This window comes from Amphiprion ocellaris, chromosome 20, assembly GCF_022539595.1.
Source record: "Amphiprion ocellaris isolate individual 3 ecotype Okinawa chromosome 20, ASM2253959v1, whole genome shotgun sequence".
In the NCBI taxonomy this organism is placed as follows: domain Eukaryota; kingdom Metazoa; phylum Chordata; class Actinopteri; family Pomacentridae; genus Amphiprion; species Amphiprion ocellaris.
The window spans coordinates 18795228-18813366 of record NC_072785.1 but is presented as its reverse complement, the minus strand read 5'-3'; the positions used below and the strand labels follow the sequence as shown (position 1 = coordinate 18813366).

Below are 18139 nucleotides of genomic sequence, written 5' to 3'. Positions count from 1 at the left end.
GCCCCTGAACAGGCCCACAGCTACTGGCTGCTGTGACTGTCACATCTCCCCATGAACTGCACATGGCCCCAGGCAGAGGCTAGCACTCTGGTCCTGGCTGTGATGTGCTCGAGCTTTGTTTCTAAGCAACCTCTAGCTCAAAGCTTGGAGGAAACGAATGTGGAGAGCTGCAGTAGAGTCTTGAATGGATGGGTGGATGGAGGGGTGGATGTCTGTTGTGTTGTGTGACCTTGCATTCACCCTCTTCCTTTCACCTATACCTGCCATTCTCCCTCACATACCCTCGACCTGACAGCACACAGAGCCCCACACACAAATACATGTGTGCTAACCAGTCTGACGTTATGAATTACTCATACTCACCTCACCGAGATTCAAAAATGGCTTGTTGATGAGACTCAGCGGAAGAGGCTGCAGCCAGACCCCCTGGGGATGAGAATAAAAATAGTATGAAGTAGGGATATCAAGTGAAAATGGGCTACACGTTTCACCTGCCAACAATCAATCTCAAAACTTGCTGTCGATATGTTTTCTCTGCTCCTGTGTGTACCTCCCGGTCTTTTACACTTGAGTGTCAAACAACAGGTGACTGCCCTGTCTTTAAATCCAGTCCAGTCTGGCTGCTCTCAAAGGCTTCCGCCACGTTTTCCATACCTCCTTTGATCCCATTACAGCTACTTGTGCTGGATCTGGGGGGGACTCAATCAGCCCTCTCGCTCCATTGAATTATTACTTGAATCATGGGGTTTTAGTGACTGCCTGGGGAAGCAAATGAAAGCCATCCCGGCCCCAAAAGGGTACTTTTGCACAGATGTCGACTATCAAGGCGGCAGGAGTGTACATATCTAATCTACATCACTCTTTTAAATCAGATGTGTTTTACAGCATCATGGCATGTACCGTAAAGGGGCATCAACTCTGCATATTCATCTATTAAACTGATATAAAGGGCAGTAAGCACATGTCAGATAGATACTTGTTCAGACATGGTTTGACTCTAAACCTGGGTACACTTGCAGAGATCACTTGTTCCAAGTATCTTGGTGAACTTAGCGTATTTCTACCGTGGATTTCAGTCTGTCTTACTAGCTGTATTTTTATGCACATATTAAAATATTGCATTAGAAAAACTTAATGGAAACAGCAGTATTCAAAAAATCTTACCTAATTTTGACGCATTATCTCATGACAGATCAGCTGTTTCGGCTTCTTTTGCTGTCTTTGTTGGACATGTTTTCTGCATTAACCGTGCTTAACACCAACCACCGTAAAGAATGATTATAGCTGGGGTTTCCAACACCCATACTACCATAGTATGTAGTATACGCAACAAAACAAAGCAAAACATTTAATGTGTCCCAATACATAGTGTGTCAAATGCAGTATGTCAAGAAAATACGAGGATGTCCTACTACCTCATGTCTCATTTTGCAGTATGCAAGCCAGCATGTTTTTCTGGCCACTCTGACCCAAAGTCCTCATCACATACGTTACACTGTCAATCTCGAGTAACAAGTTTGAGCCACAGAGATCACACAAACAGCTCATTTCACACAGCGGACTGCGACGAATACATGAGCAAGGCGTTTAAAGATTAAGGCACAACATTACGACGAAGCAGCATGTTCCAGTTTTGTGATACAGCATACAGCAGTACATAGTTTGTAAGGGCAGCTATAGTAGGCACTAAAAGGAACAAGATAAGATATGCCACTGTTACAATCCTTCAAAGGTCATTATTTGGCCACCTTTTGTTGGTTATTAAGTGGCATTCTCATCAGTTGAGGCTTTATGAGACATTTAATGGAAGGAAACCTGACAGAGCAGTCAGAGAAAATGCAAAGGAACAAAATTTATGCAAAAAAAATTCTCACATTTATGACAAATAATTCACATTATTCGTAATAAATGTCTAACTTGATGCTATTTGTACCACTTGCCTTTTTATATTTGACATAAGTATCTACAAAATAAAATTCTAATGGTTTCATAGATTCAACAATGACTTGATTTTGTAGATTGAGAGAAATCTGATCTGCAGGCAGTTTGATAATGAATTGTTGAAGGCAAGGCAGCACTTAGCAGTATAGATAGGATTGAGACAAATGGTGTAATAGTAATAACAACACATACACAGCAGTAATAATAGTGGCAGCTTTTGTGGCACATCACTAAACAAGGTTATGAGTATAACATCACAGAGTGCCAGAGATACTGGCTGTATCTGCTGTTTGGCTGCTCCACCATTTGCTGGTAAATAGTTTTTGTATGATGCATTTAGAGCGCACCCAGGGCACTGTCAATAGCACTTCTGTCATTTCACTGCTGTGAAATTAGGCCAGTAAAGCACTGGGACAGGCACTTATACTAATTACATTTTACTGTCAGATGTGTGCAGGTTCACCTCCACGCCCCCCGAGCGACAGGCAACCTTCCTCCATCCAAATCAACACGTGGGCGTCTCGTGTTTGTGAGTGAATTGAATTCTTACAGACACCCAGATCAGCCGTAACGTAATTAATTCATTACTCTATCAATCTCACCCTTTTAATGTTGTCAATATACTTAATTTTTTCTGGTTTGATTTTGCCCAGATTAACATCACAGCACATTATTTAACACGTCAAATGACTTTGTGCCCGTAATGTTCCGGCAGACTTCGGAGAAACAAGGCGAATGTGAGACAAGGATCTGAACTTGGCTGCCGGTATCACTTCTATCTCCAAAAAGTCATTATGGTCGGCCTCCGCCCTCCATTCCCTCTGCTGCTGTGGTCTGCAGAGAGGAAAATTACATTAGAGGGGAAAGGGTTTCAATTGTCTTCTTCAGGCTGAGGAGTGTGGTTGCCTGCAGGGCTCGGGAGACCTATACTGTTTTTAAAATCAGTTCCGTGATGGGATTGTCTCTGAGGACTCCGAGCTGGACTGGACTTTCTCGTCTGTCCGGAAACATGAGCTACGTCCTGAAAAGTGGATACAGCGTCCAGCATTAAAAGCATTTGCTATATTTATTGATTTTATATAGGCCAGCTTTGACATATTTATTCCTTAAATCATCCCTGCAAATAAACAGTGTGACAATATCAGATTATCTCTATTTTCCAAACCCCTCCATGGCTCCAAAGGATGGGAACTTCAGAGTGTGTTGCTACAGCAACAGCAGTTCTGAGGCTTCCTCTAACAAGTTGCCTGGGAATGCAGTCCTGGCTGTTACATAAGATGTGACTTACTTGCTCTCTTTCTTTCTCACACACACTCACAGGGCTTTTCCTGTGGCAGAATTTCACATTCAGCATGATTTATTCATAACTGGGTAGCTGCACTGGATTTATGATTCCACCATGTAAATGCAAACCCATGCAATCAACCACACTTGGCACGAGTTTGCGTGGGGGCATTGTTGGACTCCGAGTCCATTTCTGTGGCTGTTGTAAATGAAAAGACAGCTGTGACAAGATTTAGATTGAGGAGATTGTTGCTTGAATAAGAAATACGACAAAGATAGGAGGACAGTTTTGCACCATTGCCACTGTTGTGTTGTTGTGTGGGATGAAATTACCGCAGCAGAATATGTGGTGCGCTTTACATTTCTGTAAGTATTAATTGTGTTCAGTTCCAAATACAAAAGAAGCAAAAACCTGCAGCGCACAAAGGCCTCAAGTATTGTCATTTTGGGAGGAACAAAGAAGCTGATCCTGACACTTTGTTAAGTTTCTGTCACCTACCGTTCCGTCCCCACTTTGACTGGCAGAGAGAAAGGGGAGCTGAAGAGGAGCGCTGAGCGCAGCACAGATAACACACTTCATCATTAGCGGACTCACGATAAGTATTCAGACATTCAGCGGCTTCTCCTTATCTGGCCGCCATAATCTCTCTGCAGCTAAATACTGTAGCTGCATTCAACTCGCCACACTGTAGGTGAAATTGGGTGTTAGAGAAGAGAAATTGCCATTTTGCGTTTGTTGGGACAGCCTGCCAATAGCTTAATCATTTTAGAGGAGATTAATACTGACGTTGATGGACTCAAGCTCTTTTGGGAGGTGCTACAGAAATATACATATCTGTTGGTATAGCTCTTGTTCACTCTCTATCATTTTACAGTCTCCTGTACCTATTGTCTTCTCAGACCATCCCAAAACATGCAGCCACACAAAAACTGCCTTCCCTTAATCGCTACCCTTGTTTACAGAAGCTCAGCAGACAATCCCCACTTACCTCCGCTAGCTTCTCTTTGCTCTAATCCATGCTCTCAGGTGAACCTCCACCCTGCTGGGAGAAAGATAGTGGGGTGTAGGCTTTGATTGCTGTGGTGGAGTGGAGGTGTGTGAGGGGGTGGGGGTCTCTCGTGCTGCCATTTCTCACATCCAGACAGCACTGTCAGATGTGTGAGTGTCACCACATGCAGCTTGGTACAGCAGGAACCACTAGAGGCTACAGTGCAACAGGACAAACATGCATTTCTTTGCAGTTAAATATATTTTAAGCATGTTGCAGTTTGGGGTTATTTTCTCCCAGGAGTATATCACCTATGAATTAAGTTAGATTTTAATCCTAATCTTTTCCATTGGTCAGATTATGTGGTTACATTGTTGGAAAACTTTTTCTTTAAACAAAAACAAAACAAAACACTGTTTTGGAGGTTGATAAAACACGATGACAAACAGGAGCATTGTTTATTGGCATATCCTGTTCCCAGTTTTAATATATCTGAGTATTTGTATGGGACCATCTGACCTTCTGTAGAGAGCTAATCTGAGATTATCATTTAATGTGGCAGTTGCAGGAAAGGTAAATCTGTGGTGTGCACCCACGCAGACTTTTTGTTTTACTGCTTTAAAGCACAGCAAGTTTGTTATTTTTCTCTGTTACATAAACAGTCGGTTACTTCCCACGGTTACTTCCCACTTAGGGGCACTTAGGGAATTAGGACTTCATTGGGTATGTAGTCCATCTTTTCTACTATTTTAAATATTGATCATGGTGTAGTCTTAAAGAAAAAGTCAATTTCTCCATACAGTCTTTCATTGACAATTGCCATTGATTTTGGAAGGGCTGTCTAACCCCCCCTCCAGTGATGGGTTTCTTACTTGTGACAAAAGGCTCTTTTTAGACATATTCTTCTTGAACCATGAGTTTGTCCAGATGTAATATGACAAAAGAGCAATCAGACTCTATTGCAAAGATGTTCCCTGTTTCTTTAGTAATCTCTTGGCACAATGGGTGAATAAATGGGCCAATGATTTACCACACTACATCCAGCGTTCATCCTGTCCCCTGCTGTATTTTAAACTCAGACCGAATTGCATTATGTTCTCCCAGCAGAACTCGCATAGGTAGTCTTGGCCTGATATTTCCAAATATTATTCAAATCATCCTCAGATGCCCCCAGGCTCAAAGCCTGCCTGACATGTACAATAGAGTAACTTTTATGGGTTTTGTGATACAAGGTGTTTGCGTGTCTTTAGTCTTACAGGCGTTAATCCATATGTTAAGCAAATTGGAGTCATTATCCATGTGTGTGATTTCTTTATTAAGGTAATCTCTGACCTAGAGATATCTAAAGAATCTTTATTTTTCTAAGGTTATGTGTATTCAAAAGGTGAAAAAAGACTCATTGTCAGCTTCAGTGCAGTAGGTTATTACATCTTTCTGTGTCCACAGTCCAAATCATGTATTTAGACCAGACATTTTAAAACTCTACATTGTTTGCATTCCATTTTAGCATTTTTACAAAGTTCTCAAGCTCAACCCTTTTACAGATCACACCTGCCTTGGTCTGTTGGTTAGATCTATCTAGAAAAAGATCCTGGTGTTGGTGATTACCTAGTATACTTAAACTATCGGCCAAATGGCCAAGTTTGCACCAGCACATCAGTGGTCTAAGCAAGTCCTTCATACATAGGAGGGAAAGTCTGCCCTTATCTTTAGATAGCTGTAGGCTCTGATTCTTAATCTGGGGCCTCTTATTTTTTAGATGTAAGGAGCCACGGCACTTTTACATCATTGGTGTCACAATTGACAGACTGATTGGTGTTCTCCTTCCCTGAACCGGAAACTGATAAATGTATTGCAATCCTACAACTGCACAAACACTGGCTGATTGGACGAACACTGTCAATCCTGGACAGTCTGCTTCAAACCAGACTAACGTAGCAGCTTGTTTGGGAGGCAAGAAATAAGCAGTTGTTGGATGTGTCTTCATTTTAGATCAGTTTCAGTTGCTTTAAAAAGTGATTCCAGAGGTAGCTTGTTAAGCTGAACGCACCTGATTTGCCAAAACTAGCCTAGTGCTAAACTTTATGCAAATGAGAAGAGACCAACGTGACTCCCCTTCTTTCAAAATGCAATGCAATGCCACCAGAATACAATGCAGGGCTGCTTGCATAGACAATGAATGGAAAGTGTGTGAATGATGGATCCTGTGCACACATACCATTACTGTTCCACACCATTCTTGAGATCATCCTTCACTGACGTCTTTAGGGGAAGTGACTTGAACAAGTACAGCAACCAGAGGAGTACATTCATTTTAATCATTTCAATTCAGTTTAACATGTCTGGTGGTAATATGGTCCATCTGTCAAGATCTGTTTTAATTGTCTTAGTAACAGGACCATTTACTTTTATTCATTTTGGAAGTGTCTTTTGGGATTCAAATTTCCAGATATTTAATGGAATGAGACTTCCATCTGATGTCAAATCTACTTCACAAATCATGGTGTGAAGTTTTATGAAAGTATTTCAGATTTGTGTGTTCAATTTATAGTCAGAGTATGAGCCAAACAAGTGTGGGTGGTTTGAGAATTTAGTTGCACTTTTCTCTGAGTCTCTCCACAAGTAGACTCTGTTATGTTCATAATCGCCTTTTAAAATACCATTAATCTCTGGTTCCTCCCTTATCGCCTGAGCTAAAGGTTGTATAAAAAGCGTATAAAGGGCGGGGCTAAGTGGCAAACTTTGGCACCACCCTCTCTCTGGCTTAATGTGTCAGGATATGAGATCATGAATTGTTATTCTAGCGGTAGGGTGTAAGCAGAGAGACATAACTCATTTCACTGATCTCTCATTAAAGCCAAATCGCTTCGGTGTTTGGTAAAGATTACCCCACCGAAGTTCATCAAGCACTTGTTAGGCTGATTAGTGTTTCTCGGATATTTTTCCTAATCACATAGTCAACCGCATGCAGTGTCCATCTTATTATTGTAAGGAAACACCTGTGTTGCAGCTACCACTTGTAGTTTGCTTTGATTAGTGGATGGAGGTTTGCCATCTTTTGCAATTACATATTTGCACTCTGTGTGGCTCACTGTTACAGAAACCGTATTTTTGTCATATGGGTATAAGCTTCTTTTATAGCATTAAGAGTAAGTGGAAGATTTTTTTTTCAAGATTAGACTTTAGTATCACAGTTCTGTTGCATTAATAACATCTTTAACTTTATTTAAGTACATCTGACTTAACATCTTTCATGTGGAAATATGCAGGTGCTACACAAATAACTTAAAAAAAAGGACCTGCAGGTTGTGGATTGCAGCCAGTAAATATCCTGCATGCAACTCCACGTCCTGCAGTAGTACCCATAAGCACACCAAGACTTGACATCTCTCTTTATGCAACAGGACATTTTGTCAGATGTTCCCAAAATAAAAGCAACATGAACTCCAGTCACTGTGACAGAGCACTTTCATTTGTCATCTGTGATTAACAGATAAGCCATGTTTTTTATTGTGTAACGTGTCATTGTAGCAACACTGGTGATCATCCACAGCTTAAATCAGTGTGTGTCTCACAGACGGGGCTTTGTGTGGATTGCTGCTCTATTTAATGGTGTAAATCGTTGTTATGGTGTGGATTCATATGACACTGACCCCTCTAATGGCACCAGCATGAACTCCCAGTTTGATTTAACGCCGGTTGTGATAGCGGGTCCTCCCCCATTGTGTAAGTGTGTGAGCAGCCATGCGATCGTACATGTCCACGTGTGACACATGCGGCGCTGACTCAGCTCACAGTAATGCAACAGACTCTTTGTTTTTGATCTCATGTCTCAGCATTAGGTGTCAGTCATTGTGACGATCATGAAAGTAACAGTTACTTCCTGGCGTTTTGGCTGTCAAGCTCGGCCACAGACAGATGGTCTGGGTGAAAAATATCAGTGACAAGTGATTGGCTCCCAATTGTTGTGTCATTTTGAAACAGCTCAGTTAGCTGAGTGTTGCACTGGCAGCTCAAATGCTGCTGGTTTTACTTTCAGCTCACATGCAGCACTTGAAATGTATGCATGCATTGTCCTGTGCTGTCACTTGGATGGACAAGTGAGTAGGATATCTGCCAAAGACGTAAGCCGGGGCCTTATTTTGATCGGAGCTCGCTATGGTGGATGTGACGAGGCTTGCAGACTTTGCCTCCTTGTCCGTTGGCTCCTTCACAAATCTAATAGCTCAGGTCATTGCTGATTTGCCCTGAGGGTTGAGGACACAATTCCCCTTCCTTTGATTTTCTAAAGAAAGGCCAGAATTCTGGGGAGACTGCATTTAACCTTTGGGAGATGGATAAGAAAGCTGCTTTATCGATTTGTTTTGCTCAGAAAATGAGGGGTGGGTCTTTACTCTGGCCAGCTGCATCCTGTTGGACAAAGCAGATTGTTTTTATTATTATTGTTATTATTGGCAAAATGTTATGCAAACCCTTTTCCCTGTCTTTGGCATTTGTTGTTGACGATAGATTTTTATTTCACAATTTGTGAACCTGCATGATTCAAATTAACTTTGCTCTTGCATGTTTCAAACTTCACATAAAAGGTTTCCTACGGTCAACAAAAATATTTCAATGTACTTCTGTAATCCACTCAAAGAAACTATCCATCTTTAAAGAAAATTTCTTTTTCATTGTTGTTGCACTGATACATATTTAACAGTAAACCAGCAAACCCAAACATTGAAGCAGTTTTGGAGCAATGACAGATTCTTTCACTGATGCAAAACATTAAACACTTTCTGTGATGTGTTGCCTCAACATCGGTACTCATCTTCACAGTTACCTTTATCCTAATCCTCCCTTAAATAGCTCTGTAGCTAGCCACGATGCTAACCACTGCCAAGTCTGAAGGTCGCACGCCTTTGATCTCTCAGTCTAGTGCAGCGCTTTATTATCTTTTAACTTTGTTTTCAACTCCAGTTAGGGTCTGAGCCAGTGGAAGAGTGGGAGCTGTCAGCGATACTCAGTGCAGATATAATGCTATTTAAATGCTAATGTGTTAAGAGGAGCAAAACGACCTTTACTCACACTCGGGGCGGGCAGAGCAGCAGCACAAAACAGAAGCCCTTAATAAATGAGCCTCTTCCGCTGACTCTGTTTCCCATCCCTGCATGTCTCGTGTCAGGTGTAAGGTGTGTTTATCACAGCTGATCCCGGGGGGCTTTGACAACATTATAGAGCCGGGTATTGGTTCAGGTGCTAAGTCAGACATGATTGGGTGATTGTGTGTGTTAGGTTGGATGTGACTGGTTTATTTATTTATTTATTTTTTTGGGTGGGGGAAATGTATTTTTATTCGAATAGAGGGCAATGGAAGACTTTCTGTCACTGCAGTGATAAAGTCAGTGGTGATTTGGTTTGACTTTAAATCTAAAGACAACAACATTAAGGATCCTGTCTTTTTCTTTCTTAAAAATATCCAATTTTCTTGTTCAACTTCACTGACTGAATCATTACTGTTATCACCACATCAACATTTGTGAGAGCGTGACATCCAAAGAAAATTCAATCTTATACCTGTATGCAGAGCTGGAATTGGATTGCTATTACATTTGTAAATTCACCTTCCATCCCAGCAGTCCATGGAAGCTGTTGGCACCCTTGCCAGGAAGCCGATAATGTGATGGCAGGTGCTGGTATCAGTGTGAAAACAACAAGCCCTCTCCTTGTCCACAGATGTCACTGGTGCTTGTCTCCCTGTTTGCAGACTACTTGCCAGACTGAAAGAGCTGCTTTCTCTCAATCTGCTTCGTGTAAATATTAAATAACTTCAAGAGACTTACTTCTGGAGTCATGGTTCTGCTTTTTTTCTTCTTCTTTCCTGTAGCTCATGTTGAATTCTGTATCAGCAGTGGAAGGGGTGAAAAAGCAGAAAGAGAAATGGAGGGCGGATGAGTCTGTCATCTGTCGTATAATCCCAGGAAGTGCCATAACTCTGCGGGTAGATAATTTATTCAGTGCAGCTCCCCGAGATACCTCAAGGAATAGTCAGCCGTCAGAGAAAGGCCTTGGAGTAAGACAGTGACATAACTTCAGACAGAAATGTAGCATCACATCAATCTGTAATGTACCATCATCCCTCTGCTGCAATTACTAGCAAGTAATCACCTGGACTGACTCGGGTCGAGCGGGTTCACCTGATTTAGCCTCCTTAAATACATTCGGCACTAACGGTTGTGATTGCTGAATTATGTGCAGTCTTACTAAAACAGTTCCTCCTCAGGGAAAATGTCTTATCTTTTTTCCCTCATGCATGCTTAGAGTAGCCTGGATTAATTTTACATCAAGCTGCCAGGCAGACATCCTCATATAAGATCGGTAAACAGCGAGAATATGTTTTCATCTCGACAGATGGAGGACGACAGCAACAGAAGAGCACGGCTGCACCTCAGGGGTTGAGATCTTAGACCTCATTAAAAATAAGTTTGAAAGGAATAAATTTGATCCAATTTGAAAGATGAAAAGGAGCATCCACCCTTAGTTATACTTCACTAACAGCACAGTAAGTCATTCTGACACAGGTTGTTTGATCTGTGAATATGAGACTTTGTCTGAGCTATTGACAAAATAATCAAGAGGAAAATCCTCATTGTAAGTCTCTAACTTACGCTAGCGGCCAAAAGTTTCAGAACACCGCAATTTTTTTTAAAAAATTTATACATGTTAATGTCTCATTGTACTCTGAAATGAAAGAATAGAACAAATGCACAAATTAAGTTAAAACCAAAATATATTCTAAACTTTTCACTCATTGAAGTAGTTGAACAGTTGAACACACTCATGGTATTTGTTCCACAATGGAAATCAAATATTCTTCAGAAAGTTCTTCCCAACTCTGTTGCAGAAGTTTACAGAAATGTGTGGCACTTGTAGGTTTGCTTTGCTTTCACTCTTCTGTCCAGTTCCACAGTAATTTGTAAGAACAGCACCAAAAATAACTCCTGTGTGACATTATCAGATGTCATTCAGTCAGCATCCAGCAAGTAGGTAGTAGCGTGACCAAGGAATTGGTCTCCTGCTATCGTTCTACTGACTGACACTGACAAATTTGTTCAGTGGACTGCCTGAACAATCGTGACTGAGATGGCCACAATATTATGTGGATTAAGGTATCAAAAATAGGTTTATGGCAATAGTTTTAGAACTTATTGAGTTGTTAATATATTGATTCAGAAGTGCTATATTTTGTTTCAAGCTCTCCATATCTCCCCTTCCATGGTAGCTCATGAAAACTCTCCTTCATTTTATGGGGTTACAGTGGGAGTGAAAGTGCATGGGTTTGTTTCATTGGCAAACAATAGAGCTGAGATATGATTATTCTGTTTGTTTGTTTGTTTCCTGTTTCATAGGACAGGATACAGATAAGTTTGAAAAAGACCTGGATGTGTTTTTCTTCTGCTATATGCAGCCCTTATAGAGGAATAATGAAAACGAACAAAGAAGACCACTCAAATAGATCCTTATTTTATGAAATAAAGCAAGCTAATACCGCATGGGATTTTTAAACCTTTTAAAAAAATACCTTATTTGTTGAGCGTTTGTTAGCCAGTTGAAGGCCTTCAGACTGCATTCAGGATTTATTCCACAAATTGTTTCAAAAGTAATGTCACATTGAATAGATTGATTATTTGTGGGATCGTAAATAATATAATGCTACAATAACAGGTGGAATTTTAACCCACATTGTCCTGACATGATTCTGACATGTAATTAGAGCGGGAGTCGACAGTGGCAAGGCATAAAGATAAAGTAAACCATACCTGTGATTAAGTTAAATACATCTGAATAGAGAGCTGGGACGTTTGCCCTTGGTGACCGATCACACAGAATTGGTTTTTAATCTCCGACTACATGGCCAACAGAAAGAGAGAGGGAGGGTGCATTTGGCGATTGCCTCCCAAGGACTCCCATCCTGCCGTACGCCTCACAGCGCACTCCTCAGGGCTTTGACGGATGACACCAGCACCACGGAGTGATAGGCTATTATTTCACTTTGCATTGGATAAATGGCAATGTGGGATCCTACCTGTTGCCTGCCCTTCTCGTTCTTTCATTCTCTTCCCCCCTCCCCGTCTCTATAGCGGTATGCCACCTCAGACCTGAATAGAAGGAGAAAAATAGGAAGCCTGAGATTTTGTCTGTGCAATCTGTGAATTGCACTGCCACATTTCAGATGTGCTACTTTTTGACTGTTTTTTTTTTCCTTCTACGTGCCCTGTATTTGAAATAGATGTGGAGAGTGAGAGTATGGTGGATAATGACCAACTTGTATGTGATTTGGTCCTAAGCTTTTTTTCTCCTCATTAAGTGTGAAATGCATTTCTTTTTCTAGTAAAAGGCTTTTCTACCCTGGGTGTGATGTAACGATCTCTCTCTCTCTCTTTTGGTTTCTCTGGTACTTGCTTTCAGACCAACAGTATTCATGGTCGCCCTCACAGTACTTCGATGAGGACAGCTACTCCCCTCCACCCAGGAACATGAAGGGTCTCTCAGGCGGCCGCCCAGCCCAGCTCCAGCTCACCTCTCCCACCTCCGTCCACACCTGCGGCCTGGCTGATTGCGACCATTCCCTGGACCACCACCTCCACCATGGCGACTCACGGCCCCCCTCCTACCTCCTCAGTCCCACCGAGAGCTGCCCCCTTGATGGCCACCACCGCTGCTCCCCACGAAGCTCCATCCACTCCGAATGCATGGTGATGCCGGTGTCCATGTCAGCCACTGATCACTCCATCTCTAGTAGCACTTTCCCCCGCATGCACTACGGCAGTGCTTCGCGGGACAACGGTGGAAACACGTCTGGCGGCAGGGATTCCCACGACGACGGTGGCTCATCCTCGCGTGGTGGCAGTGGCAAAATGAACCGAATCCCAGCCAACCTCCTGGACCAATTTGAGAAACAGATGCCGCTGCACCGGGACGGCTTCCACACATTGCAGTACCAACGCACTTCCACCACAACCACAACTACAGAGCAGCGCAACGAAAGCCCCGGGCGAATCCGCCACTTAGTCCACTCGGTACAGAAGCTCTTCACAAAGTCGCACTCCCTGGAAGGTTCCTCCAAGATGAACGGGACCAAAAGCGACTCACACAGGGACAGCTCACACCACCACCATCACCACCACCAAGGCCACCACAAACACAGCAAACGCAGCAAGAGCAAAGATCGTAAATCTGATGGCAGCGGCAAGCAGCGCTCAGGAGGTTGGTGGAGTTCCGATGACAACCTTGATAGTGACAGCACGTACAGAACACCGAGCGTCATGTCACGGCATCCTGTGGACCACATCAGTCACTGTTACCCCGACTCAATGCATGGCCATCTGGGGGGAGACCTGTCACTAAAGACCTCCAAGAGCAACAACGACGTCAAGTGCTCAGCCTGTGAGAGCATAAGCATGGCACCCGAAGGCAAGTTCATGAAGAGGAGCTCCTGGTCAACGCTAACGGTCAGCCAAGCCAAGGAAGCCTACAGGAAGTCCTCACTCAACCTGGAGAAACCCATGACGCCCACAGACCTCAAGCCCAACCTCAGGCCCTGTCACTATCTACAGGTGAGTTTGAGTTCTTTTATTTAGTGAACGGTATTGTGCCTCTCAGTCAGTAGTAACCATAAGTATGTCATTTGGTTCCAGCTCGACTAGGGATAGGGAAAGCAACATAATACTTACTGTTTTTGTTGAGCAGCGTTGTCAACTGCTTAGCAATATAATTAGCAAACCACGGAGGCAAAAATACAAAAAGAGGACTCGTGGGTGCTGCTGAATCAGTGAAAGATATCAAAAATTACAGAGGGCTAAAGATGTGTCAACTTGCTAAAAAAGAAAGGGGATGGGGGGTAAAAGAAAACACCTAAACTCCCATACCTAAAGTGCAATACAAAATCAGCACCAGCCTGCTACTAGTCTGCCTAACAGACAAACCGTCAACCTAATGTGGATGTGGTGGAAAAGCTTCCCATGGCCCAATCTGCAAACAGTTAAATGAGTGCCTCATTACAGAAACCAGAAAGCGCTGAGCTACTAGTAAAAGCTACTATGTGGCTAAGAACATAAAGCCAACAGGTCACAACACAAGCTGCTAGCAAGTGTTACAGAATTACATACAATACTTAGGGACAAGAACATGCATAGTAGTGACATATTAAATCACAACAGCCTAAACATTTTACTTTTAAACCCAGGTGTAGTGATGCTGCAGCTTGATTGGAGCTCAGTCTGTGTCTAATCAGTCACAAGGATAGGGAAAGAAACGAGGGCTGGAGCTGCAGGCCAATCAGCCAAGATGACAAGCTGGATGTGGAGAATGCAAAGAAACCTCATGGTCAGGAGCCCACACAAACTCATTTACATACACAAAACAGGAATGATTCACCACAAGGAAGGAAGGTGCCACCGGGGTTGTAACAATACAACTGTTCCAATACTTTTGAGGCCACTTGACTGGACACAATCATAGACCAATACAAATGAATTCCTCTGTGTGTTGGATGATGAGTATTTGAAGAAATTGGTGAAAGAAGTAGATGCACATTTGCATCAAGACATGTCTGACATGATGCAGGTGAACAACTGAAGAAAATATTCTTTTATTTCTCTCTGTTACTACATCGATTGAGCATCCATTAAAAATAATGTAATATTCAAAAGAACTCCAACGGCTGTAGCACAAAGACAAGCATCAGTTCCAAAACCATAAGCATGCACTGCACAACACAGTTTTCGAGAGACATTGTCAGTCAATCAACAAAAGAAGAAAAGTTGCTCATCTCAGCTGGATTTCTGATTGATCTGAAAGACAGTATTTTGTCTGTCGCTGCCCTGGATATCAGAATGTGAACCTCTGCCTATGGCTTAGCATGTGGTTGGCAGTAGAAAGGACCAGCACAGCAGGACAAATCAATTAACTCTGTAAATCATCTGTGCCGGAGGGGAAGAGTTGCCAGTATGAGAATAAAAGAACAGAAATCAATGTTTATTTTTACCATTCTGTTTTGCTCCGATTTTGCATCAGTCTCACTCTGGAAAAAAAAAAAAAAGTTAGCATTTAGCCCAGGCCCATGATTGGCTCTGCAGGAGACCCCATAGCACCATGGGGATCAATTCAGAATGAGTCAGCACTTTCCACAGAAGTGTTTCACAGGTTTTATATGCATGCTGAAGGGTGAATGAAATAAGAAAGCATACTTATGAATCCCAAATTGCAAATCCAAGCAGGGAAAAATAGATTCCGTAACAATGCTGCTGAAAATACTATATATAACAATGTGAGATCTGATAGTGTCATGTAAGTACCGCCTGCAGCCAAAATAAAATGAGCACTTCAGCGCACTGGGAAAGAGGACTTGGAGACTCAGCGCTCTAAGCACAAAGTGTGTTGTATGGATTACAGACTGTTGTAAATGGAAAGCCAATACATTACTCTAATCAGCCAATGGAGCCAAAGAAAGCAGTCCATCTAAGTTTACATCAACAGAAAGTTTCTCAGGAGGACTCCTTTTGACTAGCATATTTTTAAGCATAACTGATCATCACATTGAATCAGTCAGACAGTGCACTCATCCACTTTTTTTTTTTTTTTTTTTTTTAACAATTCCAGTAAGTGCAGTAATCTCTCAATGGGGGAGTCGCAGTGGTTAGTGCCCCCACCTCTTCCTCCCTTCCATTTGGTCATTCAGCTGAGGTAGTGTCCGAGTCGCGGCACTATAAACACTTCTAAAAATACCCTCCTCCCCTGCCTCCTGCCGCAGGGCTATATTTAGCTCAGCGTTATCAATCCAAGCCGTACAGAGTGTGACACATCTTCCCTCCCTGGAGGAGAATCAATGCCCTCTCAGGGACCTCTCAGAGAAGATGTATTAAAGGAGATGAGGGAGAGAAAGTTGGAGATGCATACGGGTGAGGTTTATGGCTCTGTGGATGCATTTAGATGCTCCTGGAAGCAGAGGGCAGGAAACAAAGCAAAACAGAGAAAGGAGATGGCTGTTTTCGCTCCCCATGGCTACTATTGCTGCTCATCAGCAGGAGCAGTCAGGCAGACAGATAGACCCAATAGTCAGGAATGATCCTCTGCACACACCGAGGGGTCACATTGAGAGTATTCACTTCCTGCTGCTGCAGAATTGGGATTGGCCACAACTGTCTGCACTGTAACAGCATAAACTGTATCCAGAGAGAGTGTGTGCTCAGTGTCTGTCTGTGTGCGACTGACAGTGGATGTGGGGAGGTGTTTTTGCTGTTTATCGCATACCAGATGGTTTGATGATGTGCTCGTCACCTTGTTTGTGTCCTTGGTTGATGATGGAGGAAATAAAAAACTTCTGAAGTGTTGTAAAAGTATGAGACTGCCAACACAATGATTTGTCTTACTGAGGCTCCATCCACACAAAGTTTTAAAATGCATAATTTTTGCTACATGTATGCCTAGCATCCACCCCAGTCTGGCATTTTAAGAAGCCTAGCCCTTTCTGACACTTCCGAAAGAAAAGAAAGACATCAGTCTTGATTGCGAGCGGTTATTTCAAAAATAGGTAACAAATTAGGCATTGCTGACCTTGGTGTTGATGCTAGCAGCATTTCTACCTCACTGTGTTCCTGATATCTGTTTTTCAGGGTTGATACCAGTTATTCGTAATTAAGGACACTGATAACCGATTAACATTTTCAGTACAAAAGAAAATCTTGTTGTCAAAGTTCAGTATAGCACAAACTCCATTGCAAAACGTTGGAGAAATGCCTTAATTTATATTTAGCATTGAAAACATTTGACTCAGTGTTGATAGGCTATTACTCATAACATATCACCAGTCAGAAAGTTGCTATTGGTGGGGAATTGCTCAAGATCATAGAGTAGTGACAATAGATAAAGGGAAGAAGCATCAAGTCTTAGTAGCACATGTATACATTTATTTTATCAGTAATTTTACTATAAAAACTACGAATAGTTGAAAACATATGGGGTATTGGATTTGATAACCAGTTGGCTAATAATCAGTTGACCCCTAAAAGAAATCTCTGGTCTTTTTTTTTTTGTTTTTATTTATCTTCCTCCATTGTATTCCCAGTGTATGAGAATGGCCACGTGGAACGCATTTTCATGTGTGTTAGTATAATTGGAGATTATTTCCTTAAGGGTTCTGAGACACTCATCTGGCCGGAGATTGTTTTTGTTTTTAAAAAGAAAACATATTAGTGTGGATATAGCCACAGGTGTTTGCATATTAATGTGTTGGCGTGCAGTCTTGGTGTGTGTGAGTGGGATAGCACATGTATAAGAGATCAATGAACTGGACAATGGACAAGACAGAGATAGATTAATATTGGCTGCTCTTTCTCTGAAATGACAAATGTGGGGGAATCAGACCTGGCATTAGCCATTGCTCCCTGTCGTTTCACAAATTAGGTTTAATTAGCCCTCCCCAAGACACACACACACACGTGTTGTTATTCCTTCATGAGTTATGAGCTTCATATTAATGAAACAAGGTAATTGTGATATTCATCTGCTAATGGCGACAGACAAACCCAATGTGCATATACAGTATAAACACAGTGAGTACACCCCTGTGCAATATCATTTAAATGTCTAATTATTCAAAATTGTGTTACCTAACAGAAGCTATATTATTTCTAAGTTGAATAGTAGATAGAGTTTTTTGCTCTTATGTAAAATAAAAGCAGACATCGTAGATTCACTATATTAAAAGCATAAGGAGGATAGCAAGGTTGCACAAATTTATGGTGGGAAGTTCTGCCAGAGTTGTGCTGCTTTACCTTCCTTTGTAAAATACTTCAAATGTGTTCTACTGGGTTTAACTCATGCAGCATACTTGGCCAGGTCATTGTTTCCACTTTTTTCTACTTCAGAAACTCTTGTAAAGT

At 42.1% G+C, this 18139-nt stretch overlaps 1 protein-coding gene across 10 annotated transcripts in view; it reads left to right on the top strand.

Annotated features, from left to right (window-relative positions):
- Positions 1-18139, top strand: part of dlgap2a (discs, large (Drosophila) homolog-associated protein 2a) — a 195818-nt gene that overhangs the window by 118027 nt on the left and 59652 nt on the right. For 9 of the 10 annotated variants that reach the window (XM_055006171.1, XM_035948891.2, XM_035948892.2 and 6 more), the window contains one exon: positions 12666-13813. In XM_055006171.1, coding sequence (XP_054862146.1) covers positions 12666-13813 — 1148 coding nt within the window. Of the gene's footprint in view, positions 1-2393; positions 2471-12665; positions 13814-18139 lie in introns of those variants that run through there. The other variant, XM_055006170.1, reaches the window with a different exon arrangement.